At 42.0% G+C, this 26,294-nt stretch overlaps 1 protein-coding gene across 10 annotated transcripts in view; it reads left to right on the top strand.

Moving 5' to 3' along the window:
• The window catches only part of Ak9 (adenylate kinase 9), a 134,202-nt gene that overhangs the window by 29,349 nt on the left and 78,559 nt on the right, over positions 1-26,294 (top strand). For all 10 annotated transcript variants that reach the window (XR_013105481.1, XR_013105483.1, XR_013105482.1 and 7 more), the window contains exons 11-18: positions 6,628-6,767; positions 6,847-7,027; positions 8,837-8,981; positions 11,801-11,917; positions 12,025-12,126; positions 15,020-15,168; positions 18,785-18,941; positions 20,373-20,487. Coding sequence is in view for 5 of the 10 variants with exons in the window: in XM_076917161.1 (XP_076773276.1) it covers positions 6,628-6,767; positions 6,847-7,027; positions 8,837-8,981; positions 11,801-11,917; positions 12,025-12,126; positions 15,020-15,168; positions 18,785-18,941; positions 20,373-20,487 (1,106 nt within the window). In the remaining 5 variants the exon portion in view is untranslated. The remainder of the gene's footprint in view (positions 1-6,627; positions 6,768-6,846; positions 7,028-8,836; positions 8,982-11,800; positions 11,918-12,024; positions 12,127-15,019; positions 15,169-18,784; positions 18,942-20,372; positions 20,488-26,294) is intronic.

The raw sequence follows: 26,294 nt of genomic DNA, 5'->3' as shown, positions 1-26,294 counted from the left end.
TATTTATCATATATGTATATATATGATAAAAAATAAAAAAGACATCTGCTAGGAAGAAGCTACATTCTGATTACAATATGATTAGTGACACTAACTGCAACCAAACAGAGATGTGCAAATAACAGACACAAGCATTGTTAGCTTGAAGGTTTAATGCATTCTGGGAAGGCTAGCTTAGCCTATATGCGTAGAAAAAGTTAATAAAGTGTAAGTAGATACCAAAATTCAAATAGGCTAATAGTTGCAGAAACCATTTTGATATGCGGCACCACATAACCCAGGTCAGTGCCGGTGGAATCTGGTCCAGCAGAAGAAGGGAGGTGAGCTCAGAGTCTGGAGAAACACTTATGAGAGCGTTTGTTGGTGCTTTGCTTTGATGCCAGGAGTTGTGAATGTGTTCATCAGAGTGTCGTATCTCCATGGTCCAAAATGAAGTTCTATAACCAATGAATGCTGAGAGCCTTGTGAGGCTGGAGAGATAGTTGAGTTGTTACACGTGCATCCTGCTCCTGAAGAATACCAGATACGGTTCCCAGTGCCCACATGGTGGTTTGCAACCATTTGTAACTCCAGTTCCAGGCAATCTGATCACCTTTTCTGACTGGCTCAGGCAGCAGGTGTGACCCTCACCTTTACTGCCCCTGGGGATCATAGGCCAATATCAGTCCCTGAGGGAAAAAGAAGCAGAGAGGGACCAGGTGTCAGAAAGCCTTGTGAGGACACATCGGGAACAGCCAGCCACAGGGAGGCTGATCAACTTTACTTGGAGGCTTATATAATTTGGGGGACTAGGGACAGGAACACCGGGATAGACAAAAGTCACTGGCTGAAGACTTAGGGACTGTAATGCCTCCTTAGCATGGAGAAGCATTTTGGGAGTCTCAGGCACCAGCTGAACAGGTTCTTATCAGGAGGAAGGAAGTTGAACCTGCAATCTAAGGCTATGTGACATTCTTTAGGTAGAGGGGTGTGTGTGTGTGTGTGTGTGTGTGTGTGTGTGTGTGTGTGTGTGTAGGAGGAGGTGTTGAACTCCAAACAATGTCAGAGAAGGGGAAGCCCTGCCAATGAAGGGGGACCTCCATATCACACTGAGCCCCAGAAGGCCATCTGGACAATGGCAGACTTTGGCCTTAACTGTAATTAGCAGTTTTCCCACATCAGGTGCACATATAGACATCCAGGGAAACACACACATAAAATAAAAATAAGTCCTCAAATATAATCTGAGAACACTTGCTTTATTGTTAGATAAATATATTGTATGAAACTACTTGGCTCAAGTTGATATGCAAGATTCAGCGTGCTTTGAAAGACTCTAGATAGATGCTTTTCCGTGAAAGGCAGATGATGTTTAGAGAATCACCAAAGTGGTATATCTAAAACTTTGAAACATACTAATGCCCAGACTCCTTTAAACAGAATTTCTGGGGTAGGATCCAGTACTCCCTAAAGCAAACAAAGCAGGATGCATCAAAAACCGTATAACAAAACTACCTAGAACTTTTGCCCAGCAAAGACACTGTCAGCCGAGTAAGAAAGTTACCCACATGGTAAAGGGTGACAGCTACAAATCATGCACACAACAAGGGCTTGGTGCCTGAATACATGAAGAATGCCCCGATATACAACAGTGAAGAAACAGATCGGGGGTCAGGGGTTGGAGTAGACGTTTCTCCAGAGCAAGCATACAACTAACTAGTCAATGAGAACATGAAGAGGGGCTGGAGAAATGGCTCCGTTGATAAGAGCACTCACTGCTCTTCTAGAGGACCTGGGTTCAATTCCTCACACCCACGGGACAGCTCACAATCATCAGTAACTCCAGTCCTAGAGATCCCTCCAGCATCTTCAGTCACCTATATGTACCCATAAGCTCTCTCACACGCCTACACATAACTTAAAATAATAAAAAAAAAGAATACTTTTAAAAGAACATATAAACACATTCAGCGTGACTGCTCATGGGGAAATGGTAATCCGAACTACCGTGTCATCCTGCCTCACCCTCAGAGGTGTATATCATACAAAACCCAGGAAGTTCAGTGCTAGTGAGCATGGGAGAGATTGGAACTGCTCACACTTTTGCTTGAGATATTGAATGGTCTCAGATGAGAGTTCAAGAAATATACTGGAGTAAGGGGTTTATCACAAGAGTTATCAGTGCCATAGACAGACAGACAGATAGGAACTCGGGAACAAGTTCAGGCTCCATTGCCAGAGACAGACAGCATGGTGGCAGGGTGGGGGGGCATCTGAACAGAGTAAGTCAAGGCCCACTAGCAAAAATGGGGGTCTCTTCTTAAACCATTTGAGAATGGGGGAGGCTTCACAGCACATCCCTACAACAAGGCTCCTGATTCCTAGGCAGGGGGCAGAGAAAGGAGGTAGGGAGCAGTGTGTGACCGATGCCACTTTGATAGAACCCAGGTTCCCCAGGTGAGAGGAGGGTGCCAGCACCCCGGCACCTGGAGCTCTGTGAGGGACTCAGCGACATGTTAGTAGCGTGCCAGCAGGTGCCTGTGAAAGGGGAAGGTCACTATACTGCTGTGTGTACTGCTGTGGCCTGAGCAGACACTGAATACTACCATAGTTATTACAGGTAAAAACTGGTGCGTGTACTTTTAAAATAACTAAGCAGGTCCTCAAAGGTTATGTGGGGCAGAAATCTCGCAGGCGGGGGGAAGGGAGGGAGTCCGGCAACAGAGTCTCAGGGCGGTCCGGCACCAGGGCTTCCCACGCCGCCAGCGGAGGATCCCACATTCACGCAGCTGTCGGTGGGCTTGCCGGCTGCATCGGCACGGTTCCAGGGTTCCAAAAGCTGGGAATCAGGAGGAGAGACCATGGACACGTGGAGTCCGGTTTTCCAAAGCTTTTATTGTTCATGGCATGGTGAATGGATGCAGGTGTTGTGCGCTTCCCCCGCCAAAAGCCAGGGGAGACCAGTCTTATAGGGAAGGGAGAAAGGGGAGGGAATAACTTAATTAGCTACGCCCCTGGCCTTTTGATAATTCATTAATATTTAAATCTCTGGAGGTAGAGACTTGTTAATCATGCCCTCTACCTGTCCTACGTGACTGAAAGTAACAGGTTAAATGGAGTTACCTCGTCCAAGGCCCAACAGGTTAAACTGTGAATTATCATAGAATCCAGTCATTCACTTTGGGGTATTTCTTCAGGAGAATTGAGAACAAGAATGCAAACAGATTCTATGGGCAAACAGTCATAAAAGTTTGTAAGACCCATCAAACAAACAAACAGATAAGACTCAAGTGTATTGACTAAGAGTCTGGTATATTTTAAAACCTTGTCAGTCAAACATTTTCAAGTTCTGATTTTTGAAGTAAATGATAGGAAAAAACCCTGTTATATTTATTACCACACGAGAGAAAACTATCTGTAACATTTAATAAGATTTTCTTAAAGAAATGAAAACTGGACAAGAGAGATTGCTAAAGTGGACAAGGTACCTGTCACCAAACCTGACAGTCTGAGTTTAAGATATGAAACCCACATGGTAAAAGGAGAGGACTGAGGTTACCAAGTCATTCTCTGCGCTCCACAGGCATGCACACATGCACAAGCACACATACACTCATGCGTGAGTGTGCACATGTGTGAGTGCACACAGAGAGAGAAAGAGAAAAAGAGAGAGAGAGGGAGGAGAGGGAGAGGGAGAAGGAGACATTTTAAAGAAATGAAACTAAACTTATTAAATCTTTAATGAGTATAAAGCAAGAAGTGGCCCCTGTCTTAGGGTTTTACTGCTGTGAACAGACACCATGACCAAGGCAGCTCTTATAAAGGACAACATTTAATTGGGGCTGCTTACAGGTTCAGAGGTTCAGTCCATTATCATCAAGGTGGGAGCATGGCAGCATCCAGGCAGGTATGGCACAGAAGAAGCTGAGAGTTGTACATCTTCTTACAAAAGAAGCCAAGGAGTGCCAGGCAGTGGTGGCGCATACCTTTAATCCCAGCACTTGGGAGACAGAGGCAGGTGGATTTCTGAGTTCCAGGACAGCCAAGGCTATACAGAGAAACCCTGTCTCGAAAAACCAAAACAACAACAACAACAAAGCCAAGGAGCATTCTGGCTCCCATGTGGTTAGGAGGAAGGTCTCATTGCCCATGTCCACAGTGACACACCAACTCCAAGGCCACACCTTCTCCAACAATGCCACACCTACTCCAACAATGCCACACCTACTCCAACAAGGCCACACCTACCCCAACAAGGCCACACCTCCAAATAGTGCCACTCCCTGGGCTAAGCATGTTTAAGCCACTACATTCTACTCCCTGGCCGCCATAGGCTTGTCCAAACATAAGTCTTCAGGGGTCATACCTAAATATAGCATAATTTTAAAAAGTACATTTAGTCCAACTTCCAATGTCCCCATAGTCTATAGCAGTCTCAACAATGTTAAAAGGCCAAAGTTCACTGTCTCTTCTGAGAACCATCCAATCACTTAACTGTAATCCCCAAATCAAGAGAGGAAACCAGCTGGCCAAACTCCAAATTCTACATCTCCATGGCTGATATCGAAGGAGTCTTCAGATCTCCAATTCCTTTTCCATCTTTGTTGACTGCACCACACTTCTTTCTCCTGGGCTGGTACCACTCCCTGTCAGCAGCTTTCCTCAGCAGGTATCCTATGGCTCTGACATCTCTTAACATCTTGGGGTCTCCAAGACAACTTCAACTTCACAGCTTCTTGCTACAATGTCTAGGATCCACACATGATCTGGGCTTCTCCAAAGGACTGGCATCACTTCTCCAGCTCTGCCTACGGTAGCACTCTAGGCTCTGGTTGACTCCACTCCACTGTCTCTGCTGTTCCTGGTGATCATCCCATGGTACTGGCATCTCCAATACACCGGGGACTTCTGCTATAACTAGGCTTCACCAATAACCTCTCTTCATGGTGCCAAGCCTCAACTTCTTTGCATGACCTCTTCAGTCCTGGTTTGTCAACTGTAACTGAGGCTGTACCTTCACCAATGGCTTTCCATAGACTCTCTCAGTGCCCAGCCTCAGCTACTCTCCATGACCCCTTCATACCTTCAAAACTAGTACCACCTGAGTGACTCTTACACAATAGCAAGTCCAGTTGAAACTCGAGGTACAACCTTGGCTATCTCTGGAACACAGCTTCTCTGTGCTCTCAGAAAATACTTCCCAGATTTCACCTCACTGATGCTGGTCTCTTCTTAATCACCACTTATTTCTTAACCCCAGCTAACCAGCATCAATTGTCCCAGTAGTCCCTTCTATTCTTGACTCTAAAGCCAGAGCCTCATGGCTAAAGGGCTGAGTTCTGCTGATTTCTGGGGCTGGAACATGGCCCCTTGTTCTATAACATTTCACCAGCTTTCTGTTTTCCAACTCCTTCACTGCCAAAGCTTGACTGCCCTGGAACTTACTCAGTAGATTGACCTTGATCTGCATGGCTCTGTTTCCTCAATGTTAGGATTAAAGACATGCACCATCATGCCTGGACTTAAGCTTTTCTCTACTTGGAACTTGCTCTGTACCAGACTGGCCTCAAACTCAGAGATATGCTTGCCTCTGTCTCCTGGGATTAAAGGTGTATGCCACCATGCCTGAACTTGCTTTAAAGTCACCACTCCATGAATCTGTTTATCTCCTAGAACATAGGATTCAGCTCCATTTCACTTCCTGGTACCCCTTCATTACTTGAACCATACATTTTATATTTTTCCTTTCTCAGCTTGCTCCATTTCATTAAAATGTTCTTCCCAAGAGTGAACTTTTGTAACCACACAACAAAATTTACACCAGGCTGTTTTGAGACTTCCTTTGTCAAGGCAACTAATCAAAATCTCATCACCTTAGCCTTAGGCAGACTCCTTGAACAATGGCAAAAAGCAGCCATGTTGTTCACCAAAATATCACGAAACAATCTCTAGGCCACATACTAAAATCCTTCTCCACTGAAACAACCTGGGCCAGGTCTACATAGTTCAAATCACTCTCAGCACCATTGTTTTCCATATTCCTACTATAATGGTACATTAAGTCCCACTTAAATCATTCCACTGCTTCCAAAGTCACCAAATCCACATTCTTCCAAACAAAAGCATGGTCAGGGTTATCGGAGCAATACCCGACTCCTGATACCAACTTCTGTCTTAGGGTTTCCATTGCTATGAACAGACACCGTGACCAAAGCAACTCTTATAAGGGACATTTAATTGGGGCTGGCTTACAGGTCCTGCGGTTCAGTCCATTGTCATCATAGCATGAAGCATGTCATCGTCCAGGCAGGCATGGTGCTGGAGAAAGAGCTGAGAATTCCACATTTCAATCCAAAGGAAGCCAGAAGACTGGCTCCCATGTGGTTAGGAGGAGGGTTTCATTGCCCACCCCCATAGTGACACACTTCCTCCAACAAAGCCATACCTACTCCAATAAGGCCACACCTAACAGTACCACTCCCTGGGTCAAGCATATTCAAATCACCACACACACCCAAAGCCAAAATGTACATTCTAAACTGTTCCTTAAATAGTAAAGTGTTACCAAATAAAGGTCAAATATTTGGTTCCAATTATTTCTGCAAAGTTTAGGTTCATGTTCCTAAGAATGGTGTTTGTGGTTCACAGGAAGAACTATTCCGTACAGTGTCGTCTTATAAACTCATTGCGCCAAGGTACAGATGGCACCGAAGCAAGTGGGCGCGTTCTTGTCCGGTGTCCTTAAAGGATGGGAACATTTATTCTGGAGCAGCAGACTTTACCGTGAGGTTAGTTAGCTTTCCAAAGTCTACATTTTAAAGCTGCCCGTGGTGCTTTCAATCGTTTACTCTCACGGTGTGTTTTAAGTCTTCTAGGTAAAATGTACTGCCTTTCTTCTGAAGAAACATTAAAATTGTTCTCACTGAACCCCCGTCCCTTCCTCCTACCACCTATGCCGTTACCACCATGCAAAGTCTTTTTATTTGGACCTGAGGAAGTAGGGAAAACAACGCTGGCCAACCTGATTGCAGAGCACTTCAAAGCAAAAGTAACTAACTATTCGTGGAGCCCTTGTTTAAATCTGTAGAATTTTAGTCGCGCTTGGTTTTCATAACTTTACACTGGGCATTGGGGTTGGAGTGGGGAAAGCATCCATCCCATTGTCAGAGGGAGGCTCAGAAAGATAAGTCTGTGGACCTGGGGAGAAGACTGGGACAATCTTGCCCTCAGGACATGCCCAGTCTTTACAAGCCTTCGACTCATTTGCAAGTTCTAGCCAAGCCCAAAAGCACTAACAGAGGTTAGGGAAGAAATGGAGACTAAAAGACAAAATACGAAGAAGCAATGAAACAAAATTTTGGTTCTTTGAAAAGAAAACAAACAAACAAACAAAAAGTTAAAAAACAAAAACAAAAAACCCTTCTAGCCTAAGAAAAAGAAAGAGGGAGCAGTGGATTAAAAAAAAAAGACAGAGATGTAAAATGGAGCACATGCTATTAAAAAGTTAAACAGTAACCACAAAGGGGTAGAAAATACCCACAGTGTTTATACAACAAAAAAATAACACCCAAACATGAACACTGTAAGAAACTTCTAAAATAAAAGAAATATAATAAAAAATGGTCAAGACAGATGAACACCCATTTCAAAAAGACAGTATCTGAGTGGCCAATAAGCATGGACATGTTTGACCTCCTTAGTCATTAAGTAAATGATAGATTATCAGATACACACTAGCATGGTTAAAATTAGGGAGACTTGCTCTGAGAGGAGTTGGAGGGGTATGGGATATTAACAGCTCCCATGATCAGCCCAGCAACAGCCCAACCAACCAGTTAAATAGATTTCCAGAGCACAAATAGGTGCATGTGTGCAAATGACTCACACAGTATTGCACATTGCTCATAACACACACACACACACACACACACACACACACACACACACACGGATCTAAAAAGAACCCAAGACTCCGTTCCCCTGCATTACTCTTCCGTTTCTGTGCACATTCCAGCTATTCCATCTGTGAGTCTGAGGGCAATGCATGCATGTAGTGCGTAAGCACACATGAAGGTACAGCACATACACACACAGGAAGGAAGGAGGAGGCTGAAGCAATGGCTCCGTGGTTAAGAGCACTTACTGGCTTTGCAGAGCATCCAGGTTTGGGGCCCAGCACCTACACAGCAGTGCATGGGCATTCCCAACTCGAGTTTTAGAGAACCTAATGCCTTCTTCTGACCTCATAGGGCACCAAGCACACACCTAGTGCACATATATGCATGAAGTAAAGAAACTCACACACATAACATAAATAAATTATTAGTAGTATTAAGAACAGGTGGCTGGAGAGATGGCTCAGTGGTGAAGAACAACACTTGCTCTTTCTGGGATCCAAACTGGGCTCCTGGCACCCACATCAGGTGGCTCACAAGCACCTGCAAGTCCAGCTCCAGGGGATCTGACACCTCTGACCTCTACAGACACTTGCGCGCGCGCGCGTGCACACACACACACACACACACACACACACACCCATACCCCATATACACACACATAACTGAAAATAATAAAAGAGATGTTTGAAAATTTGAAAATAAAGTGGGATAGTTTTCAAATCAGTGAATTTTGTACACAATTCCAAAGATGCCTCAAATAGTACCTATTTTTAGGAGACAGGTAAATAGGTAGGTAGGTATGTAGATAAATAGATAGATAGGAAGGAAGGAAGGGAGGGAGGGAGGGAGGGAGGGAGGGAGGGAGGGAGGAAGGAAGGAAGGAAGGAAGGAAGGAAGGAAATGTGTTTTATATCCCAAGTACCTTGTGATTACACTAATTGTCTTGATTACTTCTGCAGGTAATTGACTATGCTAAACTCGTTCAGCCACGTTTTGACAGTGCCCGTGAAAAGCTAATAAAAGACACCATAACTGAAGCCACTAACACAGCTATCAAAGTTGTGAAAGAGAGGCTTCTGAATGAGATGCAAGCCAAAAAGCAAGGTGAACCATTTTCCTGTTATAAATGGGTGTCTCAGTGAGTGGCTAAGCTGGGCTAACTAAGGGCAGGGGCTTCAGTTTGTCCGTTTCAGTATCTTCGCCATTTGTGCATTTAAAGAAACTAACTGGCATCCCAAAAGGTCTGTTCCTATAACTTTAAGGAAGAGTACTTGTAAACGTGGATGTTTAAAAATCTTACTTCACGGGTACTTGCTGGTCAGAGGCTGAGCAGCGTTTGTGACTCTATCCACACTGGTAATTAAAACCAGCCCTCGCATTAGGCTGTCGGTCTAGACCACGTGCCTGCCAGCCTCGGGAGAGCTCTGCTTTCTCCTGGGCGCCTGCGAGAGCTTGAGTGATGTCTGCCCACACTGCTCTGCTTTCACTGGTGCCAATTAAATGACTCTAAAGATAAGCCAGTAAGCACAGAGAAGACACTGAGGCCTCCTTTCCAAAACCCAGCTCCTGACCAATCCCTCACTGCTGCCCATGATATTTTAGGATAAACGCAAAAGTGGTCTTTGTTTTTCTCTAGGAAAAAAATGACAGTTCTAATTTCATGGTGACTTTTGCAATTTATAGAGCGGGTCAGTAGAATTTATGTCTCTAGTTGTTTTCATACACACACACACACACACACACACATACACATTCACATACACACATACATATCCGTCTGACCTGAAACTATGTAGTCCAGGCTAACCCTGAACTTGAACCTTCAGTCCTCCTCCCCCATCCTGTTGCATCCTGGGATCACACATGTGAGCCACCATGCCTGTCGTAATAGAGCAGCCTTGATTCAGTACTGCACTGTGTGGTATCTTTTTCACATTTAAAGATCTGTATCCAAACTTTGAGACCAACTCCAGTAATTTTAGACTAGATTCAGTTGCTACTGTTAACTTTCGTAGAGCCTCCGGAAGCATAACACCACATCATAGGCCTCCTGTGTGACCATTTCAATATTCTTTTCCTGATAAAACGTGATCATTATAGAAATAATAACACCTAGTGTTCAGCATTTACTACCTGATAAAACCATGCCAGCTACCTTGCACATATGACCTATGTCATCCTCATAAGAGACCTACAAAATAAATCGTTTAAAATTTTTTAATTTTTAAAATTAGATTTTTAAATAAATCTTTGATTTCAGTGGATGAAGGAAGGCAAGTGAAAGAAGCAGCTGTAGAACTTGCCCACAGTGACAGCCGGTGACTGTCTGAGGTTTCCATCACTGTCTGACATAGATGCTGTCAACCAGACTCAAGTCCAGGACAAGGGTCTCGAGTGTTCTTTGCCACTTAGGACCCACCCCATCCCACTACATATCTTTTAAAAGTTCTCTCCTATGTTTCTCCTTAAGAATGTTTTTTATCTTGTCAGCATCTAGCAAGATAACCTTAAAGTTTTTTTTTTTTAACCTGTTTGTTTAATCAACCATACTATATTCCAACATGAAATTATGTTTGGGTTTCTAAGTTACATCTTACTTAGTCCTGGTATCTCAGCATTCACAGTGTAACTAGTTTATAGCCATGCTTTGTGCTCCATAGGATTTTGTTAATCAGAAGTATTTTTGCTTATGTCATCATTTGTTATGAACACGAACCCTCCTGCCTTTTTACCTTGCCCATCTTGTTTGTGATTAGCCTACAAGCTGCTAAAAGAATCCATCATTCTACCCAAAGAATCTTTTCTTAAGAGCCAGGATTGAGATGGCATGGTACCCAATGTCTATCCAGATGATCTAGAAGGAATTTATAGATTTAGTACATAACTTTCAAAACACAAAATCTAAATGTAAATAATGCTGATGACCTCTTAAAACTAGAAGGAGGAAGAGAACTGTTAACCCAGAAGTCATTAATTCATTCAACCAACACTTAGGTATTTTCTTTGCATTAGCAAATGGCAAGAGTTTACACACTCTTGGTGCTTACATTTTAGTAGAGGGTGGAGAGAAGAAAAGAGGGAGGGAGGGAGGGAGGGAGGGAGGGAGGGAGAAAGGAAAGGGGAAAGAAGGAAGAAAAGAAAGACAGAAGGTGGGAAAGAGAGAGGGGGGAGAGGATGGAAGGAGGGAGAAAAGGAGAGAAAACAGAGAGAAAGAAGAAGGGAGGGAAGGAAGGAGGGAGGGAGGGAGGGAGGGAGGGAGGGAGGGAGGAGAGAAGAGAAAGGAGGGAGGGAGGAAAGGAAGGAGAGGAAAAGGAGAGGAGGGGGAAGGGTGGGAGGGAGAGAGGGGGAGGAAGAAATTAGAGAGAGGGGAGGAAGGGACACGTGTAAGGAGCTGATGCAGACGGCTTGGGAGCAGGTGCCATAGTGTTGAGCCGACCTTGTCACAGTGAAGACACTAGATTGGAACTTAATCCGTCTTTCATGTTTGTTACAATCTGAAGTAATTTCTTTTACCTGAAATTGTGAGGATAAAACATAAGTTCTGAAGCTTTTCGTAAAATGTCTTCCCCACTGGAACACACAAATAGATAGTTTTCTATCTCCTATGAACTTAAAAACCCTGCTAAAATCCACCGACTATTCCAAGTCTGAGAATAAAGTTAAGCTTCTTAACACTTCCGATTTTGGAGCTTTAACCCCACATATATTTAAGAAAACTTGTCACGGGAGACAAGTGGGGGTTTTTAAATTACGAAATATGTATAGTGAAACAGAGGCCTAATAAAACACAAGGCACAGCCCTTACGGAACAGTCAGAAGTGGAAGCAAGCCTGTCCGACTGGAGCAGCACCTTGTACCGCTCTGCCTGCCTCCCTGTCTCCACAACTGCCTTGCTTCAACACTGCTATTTATTTGTTTTTCAGAGGAGAGGACCTTGAGGGAACTGCAGATGCAGTACTCAAAAAAAGAATATGAGGATTTCATGGATTATAAGAGGATGAAAAGTACTGAAGAGTTACCTTCTTCTCTCGAGGACACTGGTAAAACCACCCTGCCTGACCCTGTCAGTGAAGTCCCTCCTTGCTACGCAGTGAAGGGCCGGCCTACCGTCTGTAGTAAGCCAATAACGTGTCTTCTTTTGCCACAGCAACCTCTCAAGGCTCCAAGAAACCAAGCTCCTTAGAGATTGGCCAGGAAGAGAAAACAAAGTCAGAAGTCACCATTTCTGGGGACATCCTGGAAAGAGATGGTAAGAAAATGAGCTGCCGAGAAAACCTCTGTGGATCTTTGTCCATTTGTTTCCTTTTTAGCCGTCCTATGGGAGCTCAAACCTCAATACGCAAAAAGTAGAAAACCATCAGAAGGAGAGAAAAGGCAGGTTCATTTTTGAAGATTTCAGTGAAACAGCTACAGCACAGAATAGATTTATCAAAGTGCAGAAGAGACAGAGAGAACGAGGAGTTGCATGCAAGCAGACTCCCAAGAAAGATTAACGTTATACAGTCATTATCATGTGACTATAAATTCCTTCTAGAAACCACTCTTCTTACTTTGATCTATTCTGGAACCAGAGTGTCATAAACCCATAATTACAGTTGTGAAATGTCATCATGATTGACACTGTTCTGTTCATATGCTAAAACCCTGACAGCATATCCCAACACATGATGCAACAGTGTCTATTACGTCATCACACAGTAGCCACAACGCCTAGCATCCTGCCACTTTTGAGTAACAGCACACCACGCAGTTATGCGACTTTGTTAGGAAACATTTTAACCCTTGTTTTAAAGAATTACATGATTTTTATGACTAGATCATAGCTTTGCCATTAGATGTTAGTGTATTTTATTTGTGTGTGTGTGTGTGTGTGTGTGTGTGTGTGTGTGTGTGTGTGTGTTTACCAACTACATGCATGCAAGAACCCACAGGGGCCAGAAGGAGGTGTGAGATCCACTGGACCTGGGGTTGCAGGCAGTGTCAGCCACCTGCACAGATACTGAGCCGTGTCTCCATCCCAAGCCAGTTCTTCATATTATAAACTTGTGTCATTTTTGTTTGCAGCCATAAATAATGTTCCAATGCATTTTAATAAGAGTTTTACCTGGATATTAGCATCAGTAAAACTACAGAAAAATGTTCTGCAAAAAAAGTTATTCCAATTATACTTTCCCCACTAGTACTCAGATCTAGATCATCATTTGCTCATTATTTTTCCTCCAGAGTTATATTAATTTCTACTTCTGAAGCGTATTAAGGCTCGCTCACCACTTACTTCACTTCACTTGGGTGGTAATTTTTACTTTTCATTGATTTTTCTAAATTGTTGTATCAATTGTATTAATTCATTTCTTCAAAAACATCCTATGTCAGTCCCTTATTTTTCAGGGTTTTTTTTTTCCCAATATTGAGTGCTTGGTCTACTAAATCATCTTGGTATTTTAGAATTAATGGAGGCATTTTCCAAGATCAACTAATTGCTTTCCTATTATTGATGTATGTCTTTATTTCTAGGATTTAAACGTTTTGCTCCTGCATTCTGGTTTTTGTAAGTCTTTTGTTAGGTTGATTTTGCTGTTGCTGCTGCTGCTATCAGCAATTTAATGTGCAGTGTGAAGTTGGCTTTGCCTGTTTGTTTCCTCCTACTGATGGAAGCATATGTGCTTTTCCTGGTTATTACTTCAAGCTAGTAAAAACTGACTGGGCACTGTTAGAAATTCATCTCTCTCTTTCTCTCTCTCTCTCTCTCTCTCTCTCTCTCTCTCTCTCTCACACACACACACACACACACACATGCATGCATGTGTGGAGCGGTGGGCTGTGAGAAGCAGCTGGGCACCTGTTCGAGCACAAGCTTCGAACTTCAGACTCTCATGGGACGGAAGGCGTTTGACATCCGCTCCTGGCGCCTGGCTCTTTTCACTCAGTCTCAGCACCCCCCCCCAGCCCCTCCCACAATCAGGTCTATGGCCACCGGTCACTTAGGAATAGTGCCTCAGGCTCTCCCACATGTAGATGAGGCATCCCCAAGCTCTCAGACCAAGCCAGTAGGGGTTATCTGCTACCAGACCTTAACCCACCCCAAAACTGTATATATTGAGCTAACTCAGGAGAAGTAAAGGTGCAAGAATTATCCTGTTGTCCAAGAGTTTCTGTCACACTAGAGTTGTAACACTTGGGAAGAGTTCTGCTCACCCAAAATGCAGCACCTCACTGCACTGCCAGGACCAGCTTATCGCAAGAGAGAGGAGTGCAGCACCTGGGAGCAACATCTACCCTCACCCAAACCTATTTGTGTTATTAACTCTCTAGCCATAAGGAAAGTCGGGAAATACACGTTTCCATTTGCGCAGGTGAGTGGTCGCAACACAAAAAATGTCGCCGCTGTTAAGGGAGAGGAGAATGGATCTGAGAGAACAAGGCAGCGTGGCCCTTGTGCCATCTTTACCTGGCTCTTCTTCGCCCCCTCTTTCCCCCATGGATCTTGACTTTTCTGTTCTGCATCTCAGGGAACTGTGTCTCCTTCTCCCCTGCACACATTTTAGGGCAAAGAGGGCAGGATGCAACTGCCTTTTGAAAAGTTTTGAGCTGAGAGCCACGGGGCTCTGGACCAGAGGTTCTAATAGTTGGAGGCCTAAAGCGGCAGTGGCTCCAAACAAGACTGGAAATTTTAGAAGCAGTAGGGTGAGGGGGGCCTGCCAAGCACCTGCCTCACTGCAGGGTAGATACATAGTTAATGGGAGAGTCATCTGGAGCACTCTCAGCCCTGCCAGGAATAAGAGCAAAAGTCAAGTCGGTGCCAACTTTATCCCAACCAGCTCCAGCTTGCCTGCCTCCTGCCCAACTCAACCTCTTTGGACTCGTGATCATGAGTGACAGTGCTCATCTTGCTGGAAGGCTCCTTCCCTGGATGCTCTAGCCCCTCCTCTGCCTCCTTGACAGAATCTCTCCTTTACATCACTTTCATACAGATGCATGGACTTCGTGTCACTGCCCCTCTCATTTGCTATTCTGTGGCTAATGGTCCTTCTCCCATCTTCTAGCAGGTGCTCGAGTGACACAAAGTCAAGAACTTTCCTTATCACAGATAATAGTGTCCCCAAGCCCAGAAAAGTAATGTAGGTTAACTCGTTTGATTTTAGCCTCTGAAGAAAAGTCGATAGAAGAGGTGAATGAAAAACACCCAGAGGTGTTTGCCATGATAGAGGATACTCTGAGACACTCCAAGGAGTTGAACTTTGAACAGCCATATGATAAACAGGCTGAAATACTGGAGGAAGTCATCAAAGAGGTGAACATTTTATTTATTTATTATCAGTTAAGGTTTATCATTGACTTAGAAACTAAGAGCATATTTATCTGGTGTGTGTCTAATTGTGTTAAGGTCTTATTTTACTGTAGTCTTCAGATCTATGTATCTTTTTGTCCAGCTAATTTCTTATATTTCTTTATTTTTGAGAATTTTATACATGACTACAATGAAAAACAATGGTAACAGCCCCCTCTGCTTCCCCTCCTCCTCCCCCAACCCCCACAAACACACCCTCTCCCAGATTTATGTCTTTAAAAAAAATGACTAGTTATTGCTGCCACATGTGTATGGGTGTGGGCTGCCCACGGGAGCACGGGATATCCATGAGCAGCCATCTCCTCAATAAAGAATGGTTCTTCCGGAACTATCCACTACCAACAGCGCCAACGCTGTCGCACGTGAATGACGTCAGCAAACAAATGCCGGTACTTGTAAGATTTGCAATTACCAAGAAGATTAAGTGGCGTGATTTGATAGTTCTGAAATGAATTTGTTAACTTTCATTGTCTCTGAGTTAGTCCAGCTAATACAAAGATGAAGTCTACAAAGCTGATGCCACTGTTAGACATTACGTCCACAAGCTAGGCAGTCAGAGACTGAGATCAAGTTTGTCGCATGGCTAGCTAATTTTATCCAGCCATCCTGAGCATGTGTTGGTGGGGAGGGTAGAAATGAGTAGTTTTTCAGTCCAAATTAGAGAAAAAGCCTCAAATGCTATGCCCACACCAATGGAAAACCGTTACGTCCTCTCTTGTTTGTAAAGGGTAAGCCATCAGAGAGGTAGGTATTATGTAACAGTCTCGGATGAGCATTCAGAGCAAACAAGATAAAGAGGCAGTTTTGGACTCTCAGTGGACAACCTTCTATTTCTGTGTGATTGAATTTTAAATTTCTATGTGAGAAATTCTGGGCATGGAGGCTTATCCCTGTAATCCTTGCATTCAGAAGGCTGAGGCGGGAGAGTCAAGCACGAACTAGTTCAAGGCCAGCCTGAATTACATAGACAGGTCAGCCCAGGATAAGCATAAGACACAAAAAGAAATATGTAAGAATAAAAAGTTTATCACCTGAGAAGACAAAAGCGCTTTGTAACTCACTCGGTGACTCCCTTGAGCCCTGGCTGTGCCAGATTCCTCTGGCCCCTCAGCACTTCTGAGCTTCTTCACACCTTTTTACCAATCTCTCAGATTGTTCTAGCAATCATTTTTCCTTCAGGAGTGCCTGTTAGCAGAAGCAGTCTGCACCTGCTGGTGTCTGCACCATGTAGATACCAGGGTTAGGAAAATAGATTAAACATGGTCCCTTCCTTTAAGGACCTTCTATATTGAACTGGCCTGTAAGCCATTCACTGAGTCGTCCTGTGGCCTACAGGGGATAGGAATTCGCCCATGAAAGTCAGAGCCATCATTTTTGCCCCATCACTGAGACCAAACACCCAGAGAAGCAAATGCCAAGTGAGGACAAGAGACTATAAGCCTGGCCCTTGCCTGTGCTGAAAATGCTCTCCTGACTTTGTTTTGGTAATTACAACTCCCCAGGGAGAATGAGTACAACGTTCGAGACAGAAATGTGTCTATAGTGTCTGCATTTAGTAACTGCAACCATAAGCTGTAGCCGTGGCACCAGAGGGCGGCCTAGATCATGGCCACTCCCACCACATCGACATTCCGCAAAAGACCAGGGGCTCCAGCAGGAAAACTGTTTCACGAGCAGCCAGAGATCTGTGATGTTGTATAGCGTGTACTCGTCATTGTTGTTTGTTTTGTTTTGTTTTGTTTTGTTTTGTTTTGTTTTGTTTTTGAGACAGGGTCTTTCTACATAGCCCCGGCTGCCCTGGAACTTACTATGTAGTTCGGGTTGGCTTCAAACTCACAGAAATCCTCCTACCACTCCCTCCTGAGTGCCAGGAGTAAAAGTGTGAGCTATCAAGCCTAGGAAGGGTATATACTTTGGAGAAGCCATTTGCCCATTTTTTATTGGGTTGTCTTTTTAGATTTATATTACTTAGGGGATGGAGATATGGAGTTAAGAACACTGGCTGCTCTCCCAGACAACCCGAGTTTGATTCCCAGCATCCACATGCTGGCTCACAAATATCTGTAACTCCAGTTCTATGGTATCCAATGCCCTCTTCCGACCTCCGTGGGCACTTCATACATGTGCTCAGATCTTCGTGCAGGCAAAGCACCCATACACATAAAAAGAGTAACATAATAATAAATGTAAATGTTTATTTCTTTATGAATTTTCTGAAAAAGAGTCCAGCATTTTGCAGTTATCTTTAGAAATGTTTTCTAACAAGGTAGGGATGGAGCTTAATTCGTAGAATGCTTACCTAGCGTGTATAAGGTCCTGGGTTTGATCCTCAGCACAAACTAACTAACTAACTAACTAACTGACTCAGGTCTCCTATCTTGAATAGCCTGAGAAGAGAAAGTACATCAGGGCGGCCAAACATCCTCACATCATAACCAGAAAGCAAACAAGAGTGTGAGGACGGCAGTGGTGTCCCGTCCTCTTTAAAAGCAAGCACCTAAATGGCCTCCCAACTGGATCCCTAATCTTAACCTTGTATCACCTCCCGACAGTGCCACGCTGTGAACTTTTCACTAACACAGAGAATTTGGGAGGCGTCCTAGATCCAGCCTCTCCCTACTGCAGCATGGACTTCATGTCAGCTACAACGGAGACGCGCTCAAGAGCAAATCTCAATGCAGAGGCTGTTTAATCACATACGATACAGAATGCTTTATATAAGGATGTTAATCACAGTATTATTACAACCATCTAATGCATAAGGAATCTCATCAGTGTTTCAATGAAATTATAAGTGACATAAATACTAACTACTGTGGGAAAGATGTCAACAAAGTAAGACTTACTCACATGATAAAACAAGATGAAGCCATTACATTTTAAAATGTTGAAAGCGGGGCTGATGTGGGGGCTCACTCACCATGCAAGCCTGGTGACGGGAGTTCCAGCCCCAGACCCCACGGTAGAAGGAGAGAACCAATCCTGAAAGCTGTCCTCTGACGTCGAGGCACATACCTGTCCACATTCACAGACAATAATAATAAATAATTAAATTATTTTAAAAATCAAAGTAAAAACTTTTAAAGTTGAAAGGAAAGGAACATGAATTCTAAATTACATCTTAATATTATTTTCATTTTTGAAACTTGGCAACTAATATATTTATTAGTACTCACTTCTATTTCTTCCTTACAGCTCCTTTTTTTGTTTCCATAGTCTCTCGTGTGAAATCTTTCAAAGTTTACATTTTTTTTCATTTCCCAAAAGACTTTTCTTTTTTCATATAAAAAAACAAAAAAAAAAAAACAAAAAAAAAAAAAAAAACCTAAGGTCCTCAGTCTTAAATTCTGCATCAGCCCAGAGATTTTACTGCCCCTCCTAACATTCCCTCTTGCAGCCTAACATTCTGCTGCTCCCTGAGAGCACAAAGACAGGTTTAAAGCCCTCCGGCTGCTGTAGTTACTGAAGTCCGTGTTTGTGCAGAGGCTATGACTGAGGGGAGGCGAGCTGAAGAACACCTGCCAACTTACCATGGTGCTATCGGTGTGCATTTTCACAGGTAACAGAAGATAACAAGAACAGGTTCCCTGGTGCCCCAAAATATGGAGGATGGATTGTGAAGAACTTCCCTTTAACACGAGAACTGTGGCTGTCCGTAATAGAAAAAGCTCTTCTGCCCGATTTGGTTGTCTATTTATCAGATTCAGAAAGTAATGGTTGGTAAATATTTATCCTTATTCATCATTTCAATTTAAAATAAAATGTTGATTACAGACAGTTAGTTTTGTTAAAATAGAAAATGGAGAACTCCATAGCCAATCCTGGCTATTTACTTTGAGAGAAAAAAACCAGGATCAAAAGTAAGTGTTTTAGTTAGAAGAGATGACAGAGGTTCTGGCTAGTCAACAAAATAATGGACTGGGTATTAGGACTATCTTGTACCTCACTGGTACAATTAGGAATAAGTATGCTCTAATTGTATTTTGAGAGAAAAGTTTTACTTTAACAGGAAGAGTGATATGTAGGAGGAGCTAAGTGGGGAGGAGTATTGAGAGGAAGAGATGGAGTAAGGAGAGAAGATGAAGGAGAGGAGAAGCTAGGTGATGAGAGAGAGAAAGAGAGAGAGGGCATGGAGGCAGATGTTCACATGTCTCCACCAGTCAAAGATAGTTTTTATATCTAGGTTGGGTATTGGGTTACGCTTCTGATTGAGCATTACCAAACTTATAAATCCTTTGATTAACATTTTTAAAAATTGTATAAAAGCAAAAAGGAAAGGGGGGCATGGGACAGGGGTTTTCTAGGGAGAGGAAATGGGGAAAGGGGATGGCATCTTAAATGTAAATAAAATATTAAATAAAATTTTAAAAAAACAAAAAAAATAAAGTTATGACTGATGTAAATAAAAAAAAAAAAGAAAAGAAAGAAAAGAAAATGGAGAACTCTCCTTAGGTATAGATACCAGTCCTACTACTACTGCAGCTATGCCCGTAGGACCCACTGAGGTGACCTGTAGAACATGCTCAGCCACGGAGCCTTCTGGCAGGCCGCAGTAGTTGTTCTTTGGGGCTGGAAATTCAACCCTTCTCCATCAGTAGCTGTAACCTGTAAATGAATCCTGTGTACAACCCTGAAGGTGAGGTCAGTGCTGGTGCTAAAGTTAAATATTCTTCCATTTCAACTCATAAGCAAACATATTTGAGAGATGATGGAGTGAAGGTTGGTGCAGCCAGACCTGAAAACCTGAGTTCACTGCTAATGACCCATACAGTAGAAGAGAGCCAACTCTCCTAAGTTGTCCTCTGCCCACTTGCTCATGAGTGTACACACACACACACACAAACACCCCTAACACATAAATGTAAAAACAACATATTAAAATATTTGAAATGAGAACATTTCGGGGGGATGTCTTTTCATGCTTCCTTTATTTATTACATTTTAACATATGCTTAAGACAGTCTCCTAAAATTTTAAAGATTCAGAGCTATTTGAATAAAAACTTAAAGGCGTGTGTGAGTGTGTGTGTGTGTGTGTGTGTGTGTGTGTGTGTGTGTAGTCAGGGGTTGTTTTGTAGTTAATTTCCAACAAAGGTACACACTATACAACTTGAAAATAATTTTCTTTTCTCTTAATCTGTATTTCAGGAAAACATGTGTTAAATAGATTATATTTAAAGAATAAGGCAGAGATTGATGCTAAAATTATAGAAAGACTGCAAGAAGAAATTCAAGCCAAAAGAAGAGAGGAGGAGGAAATACGGTAAGCAGTGTTGAGAACCAGGAAATGTTCTGCACATTGCATACCTTCAAAGATTATACCTCGATTTGCGTAGATGTGTGAGTCACTTATGTGTGGGTGTCTACTGAGAGCAGAAGAGGCCACTGGATCCCTGGAGCTGAAGTTACAGGGGTGCTGGGAACCAAACCCAGGTCCCTTTGCCAGAGCTGCAAGCACTCTTAACCACTGAGCCTTTTCTGCAGCCCATATCATCTAGGATAGGCTAAGGCTAGCAGGTGACTTTCCTGGAGGTGGCCCACCATTTTTGCACAGACTATGATGGTGAGCTCTGAGAGGCAAGGCCCTGAAAGACTTCATCTCAGGATTAATTCCTGCAGCTGATATGCCTTTCCTGTTGTTATTAAATTAATATAATAATTTAATGATCTGCAGAGATGATTGGGCAGAATTTTTGCAGATCAGTGAAGATGCACTGTCTTGTAGCAATTCTATGTAGGCAAGTAGATTTCTTAATTCTTAATAGTGATTCTATAAAATTCCTAAATTTATACAAGTGATTTTGAAACCTTCTATAAGAAACAGTGTATTTAGGGCTGTGTAAACCTTCATTGTGTCGTGGGCTATTTGCACTAGGATAGAAACAGGCATGAAACAGATTTATGATCAAGGAATACATTCCTTTTAGGCTGTAAAACCATTATCTGACAGCCAAAGGCCATAAAAGGGAATGAATGACTTATTGAGATGCAATAACAGAAAGCAAAATATTGACTGGTTTATCTATACAAAACTTCAATAGTAATGAGACACTAGGCAGATGGTTTGCCTGTCAACAAAACTGTGCTAATTTAGACATAAAAATTATAGTTTTAAACTCTCAATAAACCCATAGAACTAGTGACAGATGATGAATGTTTAGTTGGATAAGTAGTCTTACTGGAAACACATGTAAACATCTCTGTTATTACTTCTTATTCAATTTATGATTTGAATTTATGTTTGAACTTGTGAACTTTTAAAAAGAGATGCTTAGAACACCATGTGGTCATGTATCCTGAAAACGTACAAGCACTAGGAACGGTGACAATAGAGACAAGCGCGTAGAAGGCGAGACAGCAGAATTCAGCAGCACAGAGAGAACAGGCAGGCTGCTTCTTACCATGAGACAGGTTGTTTTCTTAACAGTAGGTTTCCTCTTACTGACAAGGACAGGGATTTTTCTTATTCTATAAAAAAGAAGTTTTTTCTTTCTCTAAGCAATAAAGATTGGAGTTTATTTTTCATCCAGAACAAGTGAGTTCTTTCTATGCTGGCTCTTGCTCATAAAGGCTTTTGCTCCATCCACCATAGATAGATAGACAGACAGACAGACAGACAGACAGACATAGGTATAGATATACATAGATATATGTAAGTATAAGTGTGTGTGTGTGTCTAAGTATGTAACTTGATGAGGCACGAGGCTGGGCCCAACCAAATTATATGTGTGTATGAATATGTGCATATGAATATGTGTGTGGATGTGTGTGTGAATGTATGTGTGTTTTGTGCATATTGCCTATGTAAAAGAGCTTCATTCTGCAAGGGCGACTTTCTTTAGCTGACAAGGAGTTAAATAAACTGCTGGGAAAGAATAAAAGAACCTCTTTACTTGATCCAGTGCTATTTAACAATAGAGTATTAATCCACAGAGGGTTGTGGCTTCTGGCCTCAGAAAAATTTAGAGTCAAAGCAGGTAAATGTTATTTAATAATAAGCAAACTTTACTTTTGCAAAACCAAGTTTTGCCCCCGCCCACTGTTTTCCAGAGAGAACCAGTGCTTAGACAGGTTCCTGGCACTGTGCTTTCCTAGCAGCTCACGGGTAATGCTTATAAAATGTCTCTAACATCAGAAAGATTGTCTGTCACTGAGCAAAATCCCACTGAGGTCCAAAAGAAACAGTAAGTTCATGAATTTCTACACGGCTCATATCAAATATTCTTTACTAGCCAACTGGGAAAAAAACATAGATTCCACACAGACACACATGCACATGCATAGACATACGCATGTGCACAAACACACATGCACAAACACATGTGCGTACACATAAACACATAGCACATCTATTTGTGGTTTAATTTTAATAACTAGAACCCACACACTGAGACAATAATACAAGACAACATAAATAAAAATAAGAAAACTCTGCCTCACCTCCATGGAAGGAAAGAACTGATTATTTACATTTTACAAGTTTATCGTAGGTTTGATCTCTGCTCTGGATGTAATGAGGTACTTTTAAAACTGTGAACAGCCATCAGAGCTAAGGCTCGTCCAATCTTTAACAAACTGTAAAGTTCTTCACAAAATAGGAATGGGAAACGGGGACCTAACTAGTTGTTCTTCCTTGCTGAAATATGCTCTTTAAAAAAAAAAATAAAAACACCAAAAAAACAAAAAAGAAAGAAAAAGGAAAAACAGAGAGACAGAGAGAGAGAGAGAGAGAGAGAGAGAGAGAGAGAGAGAGAGAGAGAGAGAGAGAGAGAGAGATTGAATATGGTTGGGCTGGGCAGTAGTAATGCATGCCTTCATGCCTTTAAGCCTAGCAGTTGGGAGGCAGGGGCCCATGGATCTCTGGGAGTTCTAGGCTAACCTGGTCTACTTAGCTAGTTGCAAGACAGTCAAGTCTATATAATAAAGACTCTGTCTCAAAAAAAAAGAAGAAAGAAAGAAAGAAAGAAAGAAAGAAAGAAAGAAAGAAAGAAAGAAAGAAAGAAAGAGAGAGAAATAAAAGGAAGGGAGGGAGAGAGGGAGAGAGAAAGTGAAAAAGAGAGGGAAGGAAAGAGGGAGGGAGAGGGAGGAAAAGAAAACTGAATGGGGAAAGGGCTTGGAGATGTCCACTGGTAAAGAGCACATGCTAAAAACTGTATACAGTTTAACTATTACAGCAGAAATAATTATCAATCCCACAACTTGACAGTTCAAATGTCCTTCTGAGAATCTGTTGATACAGTGACCCTTCTGAGGATCTGTTGATACAGTGACCCTTCTGAGGATCTGTTGATACAGTGACCCTTCTGAGGATCTGTTGATACAGTGACCCTTCATAACTGCAGCCCTGATCATCATTCAGCAACATTCCATTTCTGCATCACGGTTTTCCAGTTTTCCAGTCTGATGAACAGTCTGTCTTTTTTCAGTCTGTTTGTTGAGTGGTCCCCTGCAGAATAACAGCTTTCTGTGTCATCTGCATTTCTCTCTTTCTGTGTCTCATCCTTCCTCACATTGTGCCTTTCATGTGGAAGCTTCTGTTACTAAGATCAGAGCTTTATCTATTTTGATGAAAGCCACAGTCTTTCATCACCTGTGGAAATAAAGACAAAACCTCTTCCCCAGACTTCTATTCTGATGTTAAAACATCTTTTATGTATGCAGTTTGACCTAATTCAGTAGTTTGTGTGTTTGTTCGCTTGTTTGTTTGTTCAATCCAGGGTCTTTCAGCAGCTGCTGATCCTGAAGCATTGGCATTCAAAACAATTAAGTAAATAAAGCATCATTCAGTCTATTTCTGGGAGTTCTTCTTCCCCTTTCTGTTTTCTAAACATCTCCTTTAAGGTAAACTCAAATCTTTTTATAACTGCTTGACCTGCCAGATTGTGTGTTGTCAGAGGCCAGCTCCAACAGTATGTTCAGCAATCCATAGAGGGAATGTGGGTCAGTGATTAATGTTAAGCACACGTGCACGTGCGCATGCACACACACACATGGTGGATGAAGCAAGGCTGCACACATACACATGCATGCACACGTGTGCACACACACATGGTGGATGAAGCAAGGCTACACACACAACACACACGCACATACAATACATACACATGGACACACACGCACGTGCACACATACACACACACACACACACACACATACACGTGGTAGATGAAGCAAGGCTCCAGCCACTTTATTTCTTCTCCCATGGCTTATATATCCCAGCAAAATCTCTCTAGCAATATAAAAAAATATAATGTTACATTCTATTTTTAAGTGAATAAATACAATAGGTATAAGTTTTAAAAAGCATATTCCCAATATGTATACATTGATTAATCATTTTACATATTACAGGTCAAAAAACAATTTATTCCCAAGAACCCACATACATTCATGACTATGTAACTTATGTAGATTAACAAAGTATAAGCTAGCAAGGTATTTTTTTCTCAGCCAGTTCTCTTACTGGCTGGCTGCACCTTTTGGTTACAAGAAAAAGATCAATTATTTTATTATTTATCTTAGAAAGTAATCTTATAGAAAAAAAACAAAAGAATCACAAATATAAATTTTTATATTAAAACAGTCATTTCTGCTTTAAATCCTCAGGATGCACACCCACGCACCAACAATTTTTTATTAAATCATATTGGGAAGCCAAGGGCAACAATGGGTACCAAAAATTAATCATCACCTTGATCACCAGCCCGTCTTTAACAAGAGAGGCAGGTCAGCTAGTACTAGTTGGGCTGCCATTATTCTTGTTGCCTGACCTCAATGATCTCTTGCCCAATTATGAAAACTGTGCCTTTCTGAACTTTAAATTGTTCCCCAAGATTTTCTACGACAAAACCACTAACGTAAACATCTTAACCTAACTTTACTAACAATACATCTCTAAGTTCTTTCTGAGGATGGTGGTTGAATCATCAATCTGCTCCAGCAGCAATGCTTGGAAAAGATCACTCACTATTATCGTAAGTGCCAGTGACACTGCCCAGTGAGGGGCTGGAAACCCATGTAGAGTTTTCATACAGCTCATAGATTATAAGGAACGAGGCGACCATGAAGGCAGCAAGCAGAACAAAACTCCACAACAGCGTAAGTTCTCAGGACACATAGTCCTTGGGCTCTGCCTCTTGGAAGCATACCCATCGTGATGGAGCCAACCAGTGGGCTGCATCTGATGAGTCTGAAACTGCTGTTTCGCTGCTCTGCTTGCAAGGTCTACCTACAGTAGTACAGTTTACCTATAATATGCTATATGTGATAATATGCAAAAAAGTCTCATTTTCATGGAAATGTGGGGGGGGGCATTATTATCATTCTTAATCTATAAGGGTATTCCCACTATAATCATCACTTCTAACAAATGTGCAATTTCAGAGTCATCCTTTTCAGAACTCAAAGCAAAGCCCATTGAAATCCTGAATATTATCAATGGTATAATATACAAATTTTAGTTTCCTAAATTCTGCAAAGTGAAACCCATCAATTTTCCAACTTTCATTTCTTTTGGTATCCTTAAGGGTACTTTGATTATACAAAAAACAAGTAGAACTTTTTTTATTTTTACAATTGTTTTTGGCTTGTGGGCAAGAAATGGAAATTTTTCTTTTTAAACCTTTGTTCTTATATGATATTTGTTATGAAATTCTGAAGCTTCTAGCACATTTGGTCAATTTCTTTATTTCCTTGTGCCAATAGATCAGGCAATTCCATATGAGATCCAATAGGGGTGATATTTAACAGATAACTTCTGTTTCAAATTGTCTGTTGCAGTTGCATAAGTAATGATGTTAATTCTGAATAATCAGAAATAAGTTCAGCCAATCTTATATGTAACACAACCTTCTCTGTATAATTATTGTGAGTCAATAATTACATTGCTATGTTCCAAAAAATGTAATAAAACCATAAGAATTACATATAGCTCTGATTTTTAACTGAAGCATATAGGCTTTGAATTACTTTACTTACATTTCCTAATGTCTAACCTGCAATTCCTGACTTATTTGCATTGGTATAAAATACAGGAGCAGCTGGGCAGTGGTGGCGCACGCCTTTAATCCC

This window comes from Arvicanthis niloticus, chromosome 20 (genome assembly GCF_011762505.2).
Source record: "Arvicanthis niloticus isolate mArvNil1 chromosome 20, mArvNil1.pat.X, whole genome shotgun sequence".
NCBI classification, from domain to species: Eukaryota; Metazoa; Chordata; class Mammalia; order Rodentia; family Muridae; genus Arvicanthis; species Arvicanthis niloticus.
Note: the sequence above shows the minus strand (reverse complement) of the source record. Positions and strands in the feature narration are given on the sequence as shown.